This window comes from Abramis brama (genome assembly GCF_963993115.1).
Source record: "Abramis brama genome assembly, chromosome: 7".
NCBI lineage: Eukaryota > Metazoa > Chordata > Actinopteri > Cypriniformes > Leuciscidae > Abramis > Abramis brama.
The window spans coordinates 3,967,612-3,985,323 of NC_139969.1; the positions used below are offsets into that span (position 1 = coordinate 3,967,612).

General features: G+C 35.4%; 1 protein-coding gene across 1 annotated transcript in view; it reads left to right on the top strand.

Annotated features, from left to right (window-relative positions):
- Window positions 1–17,712, top strand: part of LOC311085977 (potassium/sodium hyperpolarization-activated cyclic nucleotide-gated channel 2) — a gene marked incomplete at its 5' end in the record, with an annotated part of 66,469 nt that overhangs the window by 12,123 nt on the left and 36,634 nt on the right. The window contains one exon of the mRNA XM_084118597.1: window positions 6,781–6,942. Coding sequence (XP_083974723.1) covers window positions 6,781–6,942 — 162 coding nt within the window. The remainder of the gene's footprint in view (window positions 1–6,780; window positions 6,943–17,712) is intronic.

Here is a 17,712-nt window from a genome sequence, read left to right on the forward strand (position 1 = left end):
GATGCTTAAAGCATTTCTAAGGATGCCGAACGGGAACATGGTTTGTGTAACATTAGCAACATATCATTAGCTGTTTGATAACGTAGCCAAGCTGATCATATCACTTACCGTCATGTGTTCAACATCGTAGAGAGCGATACATAAAACGCATTAGTATTCTGATACATTGACCTGTAGACGAGCCTGTATAATTCACTCTTCCTCTTCTTCTGAATCAGTTTCTGGTTTAAACATATATTGGCTGAATTAAACCAGTATTTCCACTGGCCATTGTGCAGCGTTTACTACAGTAAAGTTTGACAGAGTGGATCAGGTAATCTGAGCTGGTGTGAGTGAGGCGGAGACTAATTTGCATATTCATCATGTGACCCTGGACCACAAAACCAGTCACATGTCGCACGGGTTTATTTGCGGCAATAGCCAACAATACATTGTATGGGTCAAAATTATAGATTTTTCTTTTATGCCAAAAATCATTAGGATATTAAGTAAAAATCATGTTCCATGAAGATATTTTTAAAATTTTCTACCGTAATTGTATAAAAAATTATTTTTGTGAGTGAATGCAACAATATTGCGAACATAAATGAACAACTTTTAAAGGAGATTTTCTCAATGTTTCGATTTTTTTGCACCCTCAGATTCCAGATTTTCAATAGTTGTATCTTGGCCAAATATTGTCCTATCCTTACAAACCACACATCAATGGAAAGCTTATGTATTCAGCTTTCAGATTATGTATAAATCTCAATTTTAGAAAATTGACCCATGTGACTGGTTTTGTGGTCCAGGGTCACATTAACTAAATGAAGCAAGGGTGTAGAGTTACATTCAAGCTATTTTAAGGCATGAAAAAACATATTTTATTGAAAAAAAACATTTTTTTCACAGGAAAAACATTTAAATATGTCATTTTGGTATATTATTTAAATTATTGACGACAGGAGGATTTAAAAAAAAAAAAATCTGACCCCAACCTTTTGAATGGTGGTGTAACAAAGCAAAACATGGCTGTTGATGTCTAGTTTAGTTGATGCATTGGGAGAATGCAGTTTGCCAGGACTGAGAACTGTATCCTGATCTTCCGGAAGTAAAGCTCCTCTGTGTTCAGCAAATCCCAGCTGTCCTCATGGAAACCAGATACGCCATCCAAATGGGAGTGAATTTCTTAGTTAGCGTTGGCACTGGAAAACAACTCCGGAAATTAGGTTATAGAGAGTGAATGAACAAATCACACTGTCTGATTTTCCTTCATTTATGATCAAATTCTTTTTATGCAGATTAATTTCTTGTTATCGTATATCTTAAAGTACCTAATGGTGTTTGGGTTGATGTGATTAATGGAGGCGTGTGTCTGACCACATGACGCTCTCAGCGTCCGTGAGTGTGTAGCAAGCGTCTCGCTGTGCAGTGTTACACTGACTGATGTCCGGTGTCTGACGGGCGTTTGATGCTCGATGTGGATCATTAATCACGTTGGGATTTCAGGGCCTGAGTCAATGTTTCTTCAGGGACAGGTCAATAGAAAAGCATTCTGAATAGATCCAGGAGCCGTGTTTGTGTTGTCTGATGGATTCTGTGAACGTCAGTGTTCAGGAATGTTACTTTTATGTAATGTGGTATGTTATTGTGTGACCAATGATGTCTCACTTTGTTCATTTGAATGTTATACCTTTTTTATTGTGTTGTCTCATCTTGCTGTGTTTGTGCCCTCAAAGTGGTTTACATTCAATTCAAATTTTATGTTATGTTTTATGTGTTATGTTATGTTATGTTATATGTGTTATGTTATGTTATATGTGTTATGTTATGTTATGTTATATGTTATGTTTTATGTTATGTGTTGTGTTGTGTTATGTTGTTATGTGTTGTTTTATGTTGTTATATTATGTTAAGCTATGTGTTATGTTATGTTATGTGTTGTTTTGTGTTGTTAAGTTATGTGTTGTGTTATGTGTTGTTTTATGTTGTTATGTTATGTTATGCTATGTGTTATGTTATGTGTTGTTTTATGTTGTTATGTTATGTTATGTTATGTTATGTGTTATGTTTAAGGTACAGTATGTATTATATTGTTATGTGTTGTGTTGTGTTATGTTATGTTATGTTGTTATGTTATGTTATGTTATGTTATGTTTTTTTGTTATGTTATGTTTTATGTTATGTTATGTTATGTTATGTTATGTGTTGTGTTGTGTTATGTTGTCGTGTTGTTTTGTGTTATGTTAAGCTATGTGTTATGTTATGTGTTGTGTTATGTGTTGTTTTATGTTGTTATGTTATGTTATGTGTTATGTGTTGTTATGTTTAAGTTACAGTATGTATTATATTGTTATGTGTTGTGTTATGTTATGTTATGTTATGTTATGTTATGTTTTTTTGTTATGTTATGTTATGTTATGTTTTATGTTATGTTATGTTGTGTTATGTTATGTGTTGTGTTGTGTTATGTTGTCATGTGTTGTTTTGTGTTATGTTGTCATGTGTTGTTTTGTGTTATGTTATGTTAAGCTATGTGTTATGTTATGTGTTGTGTTATGTGTTGTTTTATGTTGTTATGTTATGCTATGTGTTATGTTATGTGTTGTTATGTTTAAGGTACAGTATGTATTATATTGTTATGTGTTGTGTTATGTTATGTGTTGTGTTATGTTGTCATGTGTTGTTTTATGTTGTTATGTGTTGTTTTATGTTATGTTATGTTAAGCTATGTGTTGTGCTATGTGTTATGTTATGTTATGTGTTGTTATGTTTAAGGTACAGTATGTATTATATTGTTATGTGTTGTGTTGTGTTATGTTATGTTATGTTTTTTTGTTATGTTATGGTTTTTATGTTATGTTTTATGTTATGTTATGTGTTGTGTTATGTTGTCATGTGTTGTTTTATGTTGTTATGTGTTGTTTTATGTTATGTTATGTTATGTTATGTTAAGCTATGTGTTATGTTATGTTATGTGTTGTGTTATGTGTTGTTTTATGTTGTTTTGTTATGTTATGTTATGTTATGCTATGTGTTGTTATGTTATGTGTTGTGTTGTTATGTGTTGTTTTATGTTGTTATGTTATGTTATGTTATGTTATGTTAAGCTATGTGTTATGTTATGTTATGTGTTGTGTTATGTGTTGTTTTATGTTGTTTTGTTATGTTATGTTATGTTATGCTATGTGTTGTTATGTTATGTGTTGTGTTGTTATGTGTTGTTTTATGTTGTTATGTTATGTTAAGCTATGTGTTATGTTATGTGTTGTGTTGTGTTATGTTGTTATGTGTTGTTTTATGTTGTTATGTTATGTTATGCTATGTGTTATGTTATGTGTTGTTATGTTAAGGTACAGTATGTATTATATTGTTGTGTTGTGTTGTTTAATGTTGTTATGTTATGTTAAGGTACGTGTTATGTAATGTGGCATGTTATGTTGTGTTCATTTATGTTATATTACAGTATGTCATGTTGTTACAGTATGTTATTTTGTGTTGTTTTATGTTATGCTATGTAATGTATAAACAAAAAAATGTGCTTTATGTTATGTGTCGTTTTGTTTTATGTTTTTTTTGTTATGTGTTGTGTCATGTTATGTGTTATGTTATGTTTTATGTCATGTGTCATGTTGTTTTGTGTTAAAGTATGCATCATGTTATGTTATGTTATGTGTCATGTTATGTTTTATGTTATGTCATGTGTCATGTTATGTTATGTTGTTATGTTATGTTACAGTATGTAATGTTGTGTTGTGCACACATTGCAATCTTCTCCATCAGAACTTTCTCTAGATTACAGCTGCTCTTACTTGTAATGGTGAACACATTTCCAAAATGGGATTATTGACAATTATAGCTAAATGGTACTTGGAGATTTCTCTTGAAGTGGCTTGATGACGATGATGATGATGCATGATGCTTTGTCTGTTTATTTGCTTTGAAATTCTGTAGAGAGATGAAAGATGAAAAATATAGATGAAAAAATCTGTAATGGAAAACAGGAAGGGAGAGAGAGATAGAGACGTGAGACCTTTGGGTGCATTTGTTCACAAAGGTCTGATTAGCTGCTCACAAAGTAGCTTACTCTTTTCACTAAGTAAACTCAGGAGGATTCGTGTGTCGCTGCTGGGCTTCAGACAAACCCTCTGGACAACCGAGAGCCAGAGAGAAAATCTACTGAACAAATACTGTAATACGGATATATATCATTTTTCACAAAGGAGAAAATGTGTAAATACACAAAATGTCAAGTCGAGGCACTTTTTTTTTTGTAAAGCACATTTAAAACGTGTACCAAAGTTGTTTACATTAAAATATGTAACATTAAAAGATGCTGTTTTTATAAACATTTATTTATATTATATATATCACATCCGTAGCAAATTAGCTCAAAAGGGAAATATGAATAATTAATCATCACTTGCTATAATTAATTATAAATATTTGGATCAGTTAATCGAATTAACTTCCTGTAGCTGAATTAATATTACAATCAATTAATCTGTTAATTAGTGAACACTCAGTATTGATAGTCGGTAAACTCTCAGAAAGGATATTTTCCGTGGCCACAGAAAAATAACTTTTTTTAGCATGTAACTGTGATCACTTTAATTCATAAGCAGACCAGAATCAATCAAAAGCTTTAACTAAATCACAAACACATAGCTAATCTAAACAAACACATACACACAATCACGCATACATGGGTAAAATGGAAAGTGAAAGTGACTGAAAAAGCAGAACAGAACGGGGGAATGAAGCAGTGAACCATCAGTTTTTACTACAAAGGAAACTTTGTGTTGCCTTTTAAAGCTCCCATATTGTCAAAACTGAAATTTCCTGGCTTTTTTCATGATAACAGAGGTCTAGGGTTATGTAACTACCATATACGTTTCAAAACAGTCAATCCACAGACAACTTCTGTATAAATGTGATGTCAGAACTACTCAGTCACTGCCTTCAGTCATCACCCCCACCAATGGTGGGTCACTCAGAAAACAACAGGCCAATCAGAAGAGAGGCTCATGAATATTAAGTAGACAGGCCAAAATCGGCCTGTTCTTGGCAGAGCTTCTGAGAAAGGAGCTGTAAAAATATATTGAGATGGTTTTTGGTACTTATACCGCAAATATATATTCTTAAGGACATTCAAAACCTAAAATAATACTTCAGAAAGGTGTACAAGTGACCTTTAAGTTTCACAGAAGTCACACCTTCGAGTTTTGGCTTGACCAATGAGAAAGGTGCAGTTCTCAAGCGGGAAAGTTCCTTTGTTTGAAAGGCTGACTCATTTGCATGACTGGAGTAAGCTGGCAGTTTGGGTCCATTTATATAACATACACACACTGCATTCTATGAGAAGGGGGTTTCGACCAAAGTGTGAGTCATTAAATGATGACTATTTTGATACCAGACACCACCTAGACATTAACTAGCAGTTCTATCCTCAGGCATGCGTAACACTATACAAACAGTAATAAATACACAAAATGTCCTGGGGGAAATGCATGTTCGTTCATTAGACAGATTTGTGAATGAATTAGTGGAGAGAATTACATTTCTATGGGACTGCATGTCTGTCTGTTTGTTGTAGCCTGAACTTTTCTCCCGAGGGAGTGTGTTTGAAGTGTATGAGGTGAGCAAAAGGATGGTAATTCTCAGTGAGGAAACCGGACATCACTGAGTCTGCCTGGGTGAGGGGTTGTGAAGATAAAGTGGAACAATGGTGTGTTTGATCGGTTCAGTCAACACACACACACACACACACACACACACACACACACACACACACACACGTAAGTGGCTACATATATGTATGTATGTGTATATATATATATATATATATATATATATATATATATATATATATACACACATACACACAGAAACATAGCCAGAAACAGCCAGAATTGAAAGATAAACTCGCAATTGAAAGAATTGTGAATTTATATCTCACAATTTTGACTTTTTTCTTAGAATTGAAAGATATAAACTCTGAGTTGTGAGTTATAAAGTCCGAATTGCTAGATACAAACTAGCAATTCTGAGAAAAAAAAATCAGAATTGTGAGAAATGAGTTTATATACAGTATATATATATATATATAGAGAGAGAGAGAGAGAGAGAGAGAGAGAGAGAGAGAGATACAAGCTAGCAATTCTGAGAAAAAAATTTCAGAATTGTGACAAATGAGTTTTTTTTCTCAGAATTGCTAGTTTGTATCTCTCTCTCTCTCTCTCTCTCTCTCGCTCTCTCTCTCTCTCTCTCTCTCTCTCTATATATATATATTCTCAGAATTGCTAGTTTGTATCTAGCAATTCGGACTTTATAACTCACAACTGAGAGTTTATATCTTTCAATTCTAAGAAAAAAGTCAAAATTGTGAGATATAAATTCACAATTCTGACATTTTTCTTTCAATTGCGAGTTTATCTTTCAATTCTGGCTGTTTCTGGCTATTGCGAGTTTATATCTTTAACTTCTAAGAAAAAGGGTCAAAATTGCACAATATAAACCTGCAATTGTGAGAATTGTGAAATAAAAAGTCATTATATGTGTGTATATATATATATGTAGATAATAACATAAACAATGAATAAATGGTAATGTTAATAAATTGCAGCTTGTAAAGTTAAAAGTGTTTCCATGTTTTCCCTGTTTCTTACTAGTAAAGTGTGTAATTTCTGCCTCTAGTGGCACCGAACGGAATTGCAAAAATAATGTTTTCAAACAGGTTTCCTGGATACTTTTTTTTATTTTTTATTTTGCTAATGTTGTGTTGTGATTCCGCCCTCCCAGATCTTCCACATGACGTACGACCTGGCGAGCGCCGTCATGCGGATTATTAACCTGATAGCGATGATGTTGTTGCTGTGCCACTGGGACGGGTGTCTGCAGTTTCTGGTGCCAATGCTGCAAGACTTCCCATCAGACTGCTGGGTCTCCCTCAACAAGATGGTGGTACGTTATTCCTTTTTCAATTATGAAGGCACATACATAACAAAAGACGTCTGCATGCAGGGAATGAGACTTTCTTAGCGTGTGCCACTGAACAATACAGCACCCCGCTAGCACTAATATTAAGAAAATTGGTTCACAACTCTCACAAAGCGAATATCCAAGTGGGGTAATTTAACTGAATGAAACTGAATCTATTTGCAGATATTACCTGATTCTCATTGACCAGCTAAATTAAGGTTCACAGTTGGTGTCTGTTGGATTCAGATGTTGTCTGCTACATCTAATAATGTTGATCTTTTCATCATGAAATGTATCTACATGATGCACACTTGATTTCTCAGAGGTTGTTCTTCAATAGATCACTGTAAAAAAAAAAGAAGAAAAAAAAGAAAAAAGATATGAGCCATATTCGCACAGGATTAGTATTACCTGGTGACCTCTAGTCATTTGTAATAATTGCGGAGGACATCTGCCTGTCGATCTAGTTTGAACTTATATCTATAATAATATTCCTCATTCATAACTATTGCACATTGATTTCATTACTATTGCACATGTAAATTAGCTACAGGGTTCCCACGGGTCATGGAATTTCTGGAATGTCATGGAATTTTAAAAGGTCTATTCCAGACATTGGAAGTCAGGGAATTTTATATATTTTTTGTCCAAGTCATGGAATATCAGGGAATTTAGTTTGTTGCTTTAAATTTTAGTTTCCATTTATCAAAATGTAATTTTTCTATACCGATTTTTTTATCGCGCTGTTTCACACATCTTTCTACGGAGCCCCTGAGGGGACCTTTGCAAAAAAATAATAATACGGACTTTCACGTGCGCACAAGAAACTTTTGCGTGCGCACGAGAAAGTTTCGCGTGTGCACACGTTACAATTTCCGGTTTGGTTATAGTGTCTTTACTACAAATGTGGGAAAAGGGATGAGATGAGAGTGTGCTTGGAGCATGCCTCCAGAGATTTGTCTCATTATAGGGAGGTTGTTTGTGGACTGTACTTTACTGTAAGAAAAAAAGCATGAATATCACATAGGCTAAATGAATATCAGGTCCCACATCATGGATTACATAATCAGAGAGTAGCCTATTTCTTTTCGTTTTGAATTGTTTCGTTTAAAGACATTCCAAGCTATCTTCAGATGTATTTCTCATGTATGTGAGGCATACACCGAGTTTCGGTTAATTTATGATGAGATGTGCTCCATTTCACGTGCAATGCAAGTGACCGCGGCGCACCTCCATGATTATATTGTCTGCTATATATTTGCTTCTCATTTATTAAATACAGGCAATTGGTTGATGAAAAAATTATTAAAATTAAAATACAATTTATACAAAACGAAATTCACTTTAAAGAAAGGCTTTACAAAACAAAACAGCTCGGTGCTACGCAAAACAGCAGCCTGTTTTGCCGTTCATTATAGGTCATGGAAATTCATCTTTTTAGTCAGTGAAAGTCAGGGAAAAGTCAGGGAATTTGACATTTGGTTTAGAGTGGGAACCCTGTAGCTATAACCATAACTTAATTATAACTTTATAATTAACTAAAACCTTTATTGTATTTATTGTATTTTATTTTTATTTACACTGCATTGTTTTTATTTTTACTTCAATTGAGCACAGAAGTACAGTGCATGTCACAAAAACATTTCACTGCGCATCTTATGTGACAAATAAAAACCTTTGAATCTTGAATCTTGAATCTTGAGGTTGTCTGTGATCTTAATCCCGTGCGAATCGGCCATGTCTGTAATTTGTAAAGTAAAAATTCCCCCGCTAATGACCTACCATATTTCGCCGAACACAGAGGTCCTGTGATAACATTAGTCCCGTGCAAATCGGCATCTCTGTGATTTGGTGGAGTCGTTTATAATTTCTTAAAGGTTTTTGTTTCCTGTGCGCTTTTTTATCCATCTTTCGTGAAGAATGGAGGCTGCGTTGGAGTGTTTTGATAGTATTTTGGGTGCTGGGTCATATCGCTATACACCATGATACGATACAACTATACAATTTGCAGAAAGAGAAAGCTGAAAATAGGGCTGGGCGATATGGCTGAAAACTGCATCACGGTATAAGCTTTTCATATCGGTCGATATCGATAATTATTGATATTTTTTTATGACCTATTTAAAATAAGGACCAGGAGAAAAATATATTACATTTAACATTTTTATTTTAAGTCAAGTCATCTTCATTTATATAGCGCTTTTAACAATGTAGATTGTTTCAAAGCAGCTTTACAGAGATAAATGTATAATTTAAGGTAAGATTGTTTTGGCTTTATAGCGGTTCTTAAAGTTATTTTCCAGCTAAAGTTAGTTTTGATTGATTCGCTTCCGTCGCAACGATCATTTGTTATTAAATTAGGGGCCGCTAAGACGACACCATTCTCTCTACACAGACTTTAAACACGAACCTGTGAGAAACGCTGATGGCGTTTTTTTTTTTAACATTTTTTTTTAGTGTTAAATTTTAAACTTATCCTTCCTCTGATTATAATCCCCTCAGTTATAAAGGTAGAAATGTCAACACAACCATGGAAAACACTCAAATAATTATAATGTAAACATAAGTCTAAAATCACAATGAACACTTAACAATTATCTCTTAACATTAAGGTGCAAAATTAAAGAATACGTAAGAAATGCCTAATAAAGTGTAATAAAATAGTGCAAAGTGTTAAATATAAACATAGAGAAACCGACGACGGTCTTGCATAATTTGCAGACGATATTGGTCTGACTACGGTCAGACTTATAAAATCCCCAAAACTGCCATACCGGCGAGCCGACCTTTCCTGTTTTATCAACAATTTCCTCGCTCGCTGCTGCACTCATTTTCCACTTATCACTCCACGCCAAACGATATGGCGCAACCATACTGTTACATGACTGGCTGTTAGCGTGTCACCCCCTACGTTGCAAGGCTAGTGCTTTTGTTCATGGAACCAAACTTGCTTCGTGCATTTTTTCTTGATACTGATTACGTGTCTATCGCGATACATATCGTTTTATCGCCCAGCCCTTGCTGAAAACCCTGATTAGATGGAGATGGATGACATGTATAACAGCATGCGGTGAGGAACATTCTTCTGTTCATGATATATCATACAGCTAGACCTATAATAACGACAAGACATTTCCAAGAAATAGCCTATTGACATCATATCCGGGAGATAAGTCAGTAAATTCGAGTAAAATCACAGGCTTCGCTTATCCAGTGCGAATGCGAATTCAGACGTGGGGGGGGGGGGTATAATTTCTAAATCACACGAGGACCCCAGATAATACTAATCCTGTGCGAATAGGGCTTAAGTCATGACAAAAAATATGTTTTTCCACTACTTTCCACTATCTTGGCAGATCAAATCAAATCAAATCAAGTATATTTGTATAGCGCTTTTCACAATACAGATTGTATCAAAGCAGCTTCACAGTATTAAATTAAAATAAAATAATACAACAAGGTTTGTTTCTAGTGGAATTTATTTATTGATTGATAGAATAAAATTAAATATCCCCAAAATATCCCCAACTGAGCAAGCCAAAGGCAACAGTGGCAAGGAACCGAAAAAACTCCATCAAGTGACCTAATGGTGTCCTAAAACTCCATCAGGTGACCTAATGGAGAAAAAAAAACCTTGGGAGAACCCAGGCTCAGTCGGGGCCAGTTCTCCTCTGGCATTTATGAACTAGAGGCCGGATTGTAGTTTGAACTGTAAGATTAACAATATTATATGAATGCCTGGCCGAAAAGATGCGTCTTTAATCTAGTTTTAAACTGGGAGAGCGAGTCTGAGCAACGAACAGTATCAGGAAGACTATTCCAGAGTTTCGGAGCTAAATGTGAAAATGCTCTCCCTCCTTTAGTTGATCTGGATATCCTAGGTATGACCAAAAGCCTCGAATTTAATGATCTTAAAGAGCGCGATGGATTATAGGGCGATAGAAGATCCGTTAAATAGACTGGAGCTAAGCCGTTTAGGGCTTTATAAGTCAGTAGCAATACCTTATAATTAATACGGAACTTTATAGGTAGCCAATGTAGTGATGATAAAATCGGTGTTATATGATCATATTTTCTTGATCTAGTAAGAACTCTAGCAGCTGCATTTTGGACTAACTGTAGCTTGTTTATTGAGGATGCAGGACAACCAGCTAATAAAGCATTACAGTAATCTAGTCTCGAGGTCATGAATGCATGAACTAACTTTTCTGCATCAGAAACTGATAGCATATTACGTAGCTTAGCAATGTTTCTAAGGTGGAAAAAGGCTGATCTGAGCACATTTGAGACATTGTTGAGATCTGTTCTGAAACTCTGGAGGAGACGAGTGTGTTTCTGTCAGGAGAAACATCTGAGAAGTAGAAAACTCTCATTGCAGTAAATACCATATTAAATAGATCTAATTTGTGACAGACGGTGAGGAATTAAGTGATTTTCCCATATTTTTTTCTGTTCTTTCTGTTCTTGTGTCTTTTTGTCTCCACTCATTGGGTTTTCCCACTCTACCTCTAGTTCATACAGTGTCGGTCTATTGAAGTGTGTGATGAAACTGTGAGTAAGAGTGTGTGTTGTTGCTCGGCTTTAAGCTGTTTTGTGTGGGTGAGATGAGACAGGGTGATGGCAGTGAGATAAAAGTGTGTGTGTGTGTAAATGTTCAGGTTTAGAGATGTGCCAAAGCAGCTGCGCTCTTTGTACATCTCTCAAACAGACATGAAAGAACCTGTTTATAGGGCCAGGCACTACACACACACACACACACACACACACACACACACACACACACACACACACACACACACATACACCACTAATTAAAAAAACAAAACAAGAAAACTAAGTTTATTTATTCACTCTCATGCCCTTATGAGTCGATCTTAAAGGGTTCAGCTTCTTAAAGATCATGTCAGAGACTTCTGACAGACTTTCCTCAACTAGATCATCCCAGTCTCTTCACCTAAAACTTCAAATCCAGTGTCAGCAAACATGAAGGTGCAAAATGATTGACAGCAAGTTTTCTGTCAAAGAAGTAAGAGTTATTTCTCAGGACACGTGTTTCAGTCGTCTGTCAAGTATGGAAGCTTGTTTCTGCAAGGAATACAAAAAAAGGTGATTGCCACTTTTTTCCTCACAATTCTGACATTTTTTTTCTCAGAATTGCAAGTTTATATCTTTCAATTCTAAGAAAATAAGTCAAAATTGTGAGATATAAATTTGCAATTGTGAATTTTTTTCTCGCAATTGTGTTTATATCTTGCAGTTCTGACTTTATAATTCACAATTGAAAGTTTATATCTTTCAATTCTAAGAAAAAAGTCAAAATTGTGAGATATAAATGCGCAAATCTGACTTTTTTCTTTCAATTGCGAGTTTATCTTTCAATTCTGACTTTTTCTCGCAATTGCGAGTTTATATCTTTAACTTCTAAGAAAAAAAGTCAGAATTGCGAGATATAAACCTGCAAGTGTGAGGAAAAAAAGTCAGAATTGTGAAATAATAATACATTTTGTGGTATGTGGTAATAAAAAAGTCTCTTACAACAGCTTTAAAGTCACCATAAAATGACTATATTGTTATATTACTTTCATAATGCGGCATATTTCCGAATAAAACAGGATATTTAATGAGAACAAAAACTAAGACAGGACTTGATGTTATTTGCCTTTCAGCTTTTCTTCTTTTCTTCTTTGCATTAATGTGCACTGATGAATCTTTGACAATAAAGCTGCCTTTCCCTTTCGGCTTAAAGGCACAATATGTAACTTTTTTGCTTTAAAAATAGCAAAAATCACTATATCTATGTTATATATATTTTTTAGTTGTTTACTTACATTATCCCGACTGTTTCCAACAACTTTCAAGCCAGGAGAAATTTGTAATTTAATTCGAGAAAAGTCCCGTTTCTTTATTTCCGTTTTGTCGCAGTCAATGGCGTCATATCCACGTTGTCCCTGGTTTCCGCTCGTGCTGCCATAGCAACCAGAGCTATGAACCAGAGCCCTCTGATAGTAACCAAGACGACAGACGTGGACCACTGTAGTTCGCAATGTCTATTTGCACGCTGTTGTTGTTTCGTTCAAACATTATGGACCATGGCAAGCAGACTTTAGATAAAAAAGGAGAACTAAAACGAGAATCAATATCAGCGCGGTGTTTTCGAGATGCTGAGAGCTCCCATATATAAACGAGAGCTCCACGTCCGAGACTCGACCGCTCCTACATGTACTTTATTAAACAGGTGAGCACATTTACATAAAACTAATCAATGTTATATAGTTCAACAATGATAAAATGTCAGAATATGATCTGTATGTTATTCTAATGTTGATCTAGTTTACTGCTAGTCTCATACAGACAAACTAAGTTAACACATACATTTCAACACATTCAAATGCAGTTTAGTGTGATAGTGTAATGTTAGACCAAGTGAAACAGCACTGCGTTACCTTTAATTTGTCTAATAAACTGACCTGTGAGTTGTAATTCTGCACTTGTGTGTAGTTCGGTAGAATGAAATGTCCATATTCCTTTTATATCCGCGGGACTCGCGTCGCGTTTGGAGCTGATAGCTGTCTCTTAGCAATCCCGAACTGCTTTTATCACAGTCATGATAAAAACATTGATGTATTCAGTCATCCATAAACATTATTAGATCGGTCGGCTTGACGTTGACGACAAGATCCATAATTCTTAGCAAATGTTGCGTCATCAAACTACGCCTTTGTTATTGTAAATAGGTTAGCGACCCCTAGTGGAGAAAAAATTCCATACTGTACGTTTAAAGTGAGTTAAGAAGTGTGTATAGGTTCAATTCTAAATGCATGTTGACTTTAAGAACACGTATATATTCACTTTTTCTAGTTTGTTTGTCGTGCTGAATTGTGTTACCGAGGCGATCCGTGTTGTTTCCGCTCCGTTTCTGTGGTTACAGAAGGTTCGTGATGATGTCACATGTGGCATTAAGGTCACTGTCCCTCTGGAGATCAGAGAACGAGGGACAGAGAGAGAGAATGTGAGATGGCAGGAGGGCAGAAAGAGAGGAGAGAGCGATTACATAAACAGATGCAGGAGAACAGGGAAGTTTCACACACACACAGTGCCATTTCAGAGAGCGAGAGCTGGGGTCTGTCACAATTATTATGTAATTTGAGCTAATTGCAGTTATTTGTGATAATCACACTCATTGCACACTTTATTTAATCACATATTGATCTACAATTAAGGGTATTTTCATGGGTCATTATTTGAAATGGGTGCCAAGATTTCTATTTCAAATAAATGCTGTTTGTTTGACCTTTTGACAAAGAAAAATTGTTTCACAGTTTCTGCAAAAACTGATTTCAACATTAATCATAAATGTTTATTGAGCAGCAAATCATCATATTACAAGGATTTCTGAAGGATCATGTGACACTGAAGACTGGAGTAATGATGCTGAAAATTCAGCTTTGCATCACAGGAATAAATTATATTTAAAAATATATTACGCTAGGAACAGTTTTTTTTAATTCTAATAATATTTCACAATATTACTGTTTTACTGTATTTCTGATCAAATAAATGCAGCATTGGCGAGCATAAGAGACTTCTTTCTAAAGCATTAAAAAATCGTACTGACCACAAACTTTTGAACTGCAGTGTATGTGCAAAAAAATACTTTAATCATAATGAAAATCTGATGCTAAACACATCAACACTTGAACTTTATCCCTGCATGTGTTTCCATTTTTATTTGCATTTTGCATTTACATTTTAATCAAAACAATATAAATCTTTATTTTTTTATTTTTATTATTCTTTAAAATGTATTAGAAATGCAATTTATTAACACTTACATCATTTTATTTCTGGTTGAATGCTTAAAATAGAGTAAGAAATTACTTTTTAAAATGGAAAAGGCACTCGTTCATGTAATGACCTTTATGAAGTTAAAATGTCATTATACCCTGTGTAATATGTGAAGAAAAGTTCAGTGTATAAATACTTTGAGGTCTTATACTGTAACTGATATAAGCAAATAAGTGAACCATAGTTTATTTGTATAATAATTTAACGCCAGCCAACATGTTATAATCGTGACCCTCACACAAGCTGGATCAACTCGGAAGCGCGTGAAGACATTGATATCTTTGGCAGTCGTTCACAGATGTGTTGACGGGGCGTGGATTATGATCGATGTTCACAAAGAAACCGCCTGAGACTTTCTGATCGTGAGAAGGTTGTTGGTTTGATCTCGGCTAGTCAAGTCAAGTCATCTTCATTTATATAGCGCTTTTAACGATATGGATTGTTTCAAAGCAGCTTTACGGTGATAATAGGAAATTACGGTAACAGATTGTTTAGGCTTTACAACAGCTCTAGGATAAAGTTATTGTCCAGCTAAAGTTAGTTTTGATTGATTGATTCACTTTCGTTGTGAAGATCATTAGTTATTAATTTATTTATTATTAACAAAATTATTAATTATTAATTATTAATTTATAATTAACAAAATGTCAACAACGGAAGACTTGTCCAGCCAGCCTTACATGTTCGAGCCAGAGTCGGAGCCGGAGCGAGATGAAAATGAAGACGACGAACCTGTAGAACAACGTCTTCATATGGATGTATCGCAATGGTGTGTTACTGTATTTACACATGAAACTTTGGTCTTCCGACCTTTTACCACCGTGTCGATTTATTTTGATTAATATGTGCGAGGGAGAGAGAGCAAGACAGCGTCTAGTTTGGAGACGGTGATGTCTTGTTTACACTTTCGCCTGGCTCTGAAGAGAGAGAGTGAGCGCGCGCGCGACCGGGTCTCTCTCTCTGCTCGTTCTTTCAGTTAAACATGCGTCCTGTAACAAGCGCGGCAGTTCATCTACATTAAACGGTGTAATGAAGCGTGTGGGTTACTACATCCAACAACCGAACATTTTAACTTACCCTCTCGTAACTTCTGCATCCTTTAGCTTGGACTACAAAATTGCAGCGAGAAATAAAAATGGCGGATTGCTCGAAGTGGTGGGCCGGAAGTCAATGTCCTTATTTGGCAGTTCCGCTGCAAATACTGTGACGTAATAGTTCAAAAAACGTCATAGAGAACAGAAAAATCGGAACAGGTTGAAAAATATGACCAAAACAGAATATAAAGATATCAACGAAGCACCTGAAGAGAATAATTTCAACTTTTCTGTACTTCTAAACACTCCAAATATACAACAAAATGCATTTAAGGGCTAAAAAGGTGGATTTAGCATGATATGTCCCCTTTAAGTTTTCGAAGTTGTCATCTTTTAAATTCTTCAGGATTTCTGGGAGACGTGTGTGTCACATTCTTTAACAGTCCGCCTGGAAACAAAGCCGTCGTGATGCCAAACCCCCTCATGGAAGAAGAACGCCGTCAATGAACTCTTATCAGCATCAACTAAATGCTGCAGCGCCATTGTTGCAGTAAACTTGCACAACCAACTTGCATGAAAAATGTATTAGATGCACGCCGGTCTGTTATCGTAGGCACATCAACTTTACATTTTTACGCCCCTAAACATGACGTGGAACTGTGATTGGCTGCTTTACATGTCAGTCAGACGTCCTCTTGGGCGGTCCTTGGCCAATGAAAACTGCCACGGAGTCTGACCCTTCTTCCATCAGTCTGAAAGTCTGCTACATGAGACTAGATCTCGGCAAGAGGCAGGGGCGTAGCACAAGATCCCGGGCCCTATGCATAGGCAGTCCTGATGGGCCCCCATGGTTAAGATCTGCTTCTTCTAAATCTGACAAATGTTGACATGATATCAAATCAAGTATCAAATCAAGTATATTTGTATAGCGCTTTTCACAATACAGATTGTATCAAAGCAGCTTCACAGTATTAAATTAAAATAAAATAATACAACAAGGTTTGTTTCTAGTGGAATTTATTGATTGATAAAATAAAATTAAATATCCCCAAAATATCCCCAACTGAGCAAGCCAAAGGCAACAGTGGCAAGGATCCGAAAAAACTCCATCAAGTGACCTAATGGTGACCTAAAACTCCATCAGGTGACCTAATGGAGAAAAAAAAAAAAACCTTGGGAGAACCCAGGCTCAGTCGGGGGCCAGTTCTCCTCTGGCATTTATGAACTAGAGGCCGGATTGTAGTTTGAACTGTAAGATTAACAATATTATATGAATGCCTGGCCGAAAAGATGCGTCTTTAATCTAGTTTTAGTACTAATGAGCTACCAAGCTACCTATGACACTGATTAGCCTATTATTGCTAATTTTAGATATTATAGTCTATTAATTTAAAATTAAACATGTTTAAAATTAGGCTATTATAATGGTATGTTATGCAAACAGCATTGTTAGTGTACAGTTTATTTATTTAGCCTTTACCTCAGATTGGATGTATAACCAAATTATCATCTGAAAGTATATATTCTGCTCTTTCAACGGGTTGTCTCAGTTCATTTTTAGCACTAACAATCGCGGAGATATATAAGCAGTTTAGCACTATAGATTTCGTGTTCTAGTTTGTGCTCAACTTTCTTTGAAAAGAAGTCAGTTACCAATTGTTTCCCCTCATTTTGTTTTCTTTCCTACTCCTGTCTTTCCTTTTTTTTGGTGGCCTGATTTGGCTTTCTTTGAGAAAGACATTTCTACAGCAGAGGTTTGCGCTCCACCAGATGCTCAACCAACTAGCATAAACAAAATGCGTGCAAATGGACTAATTTGGCGCATTAGCAAGGGGTGGGACCGTGAGACCTTAACTTTTCTTTCACTTTTTTG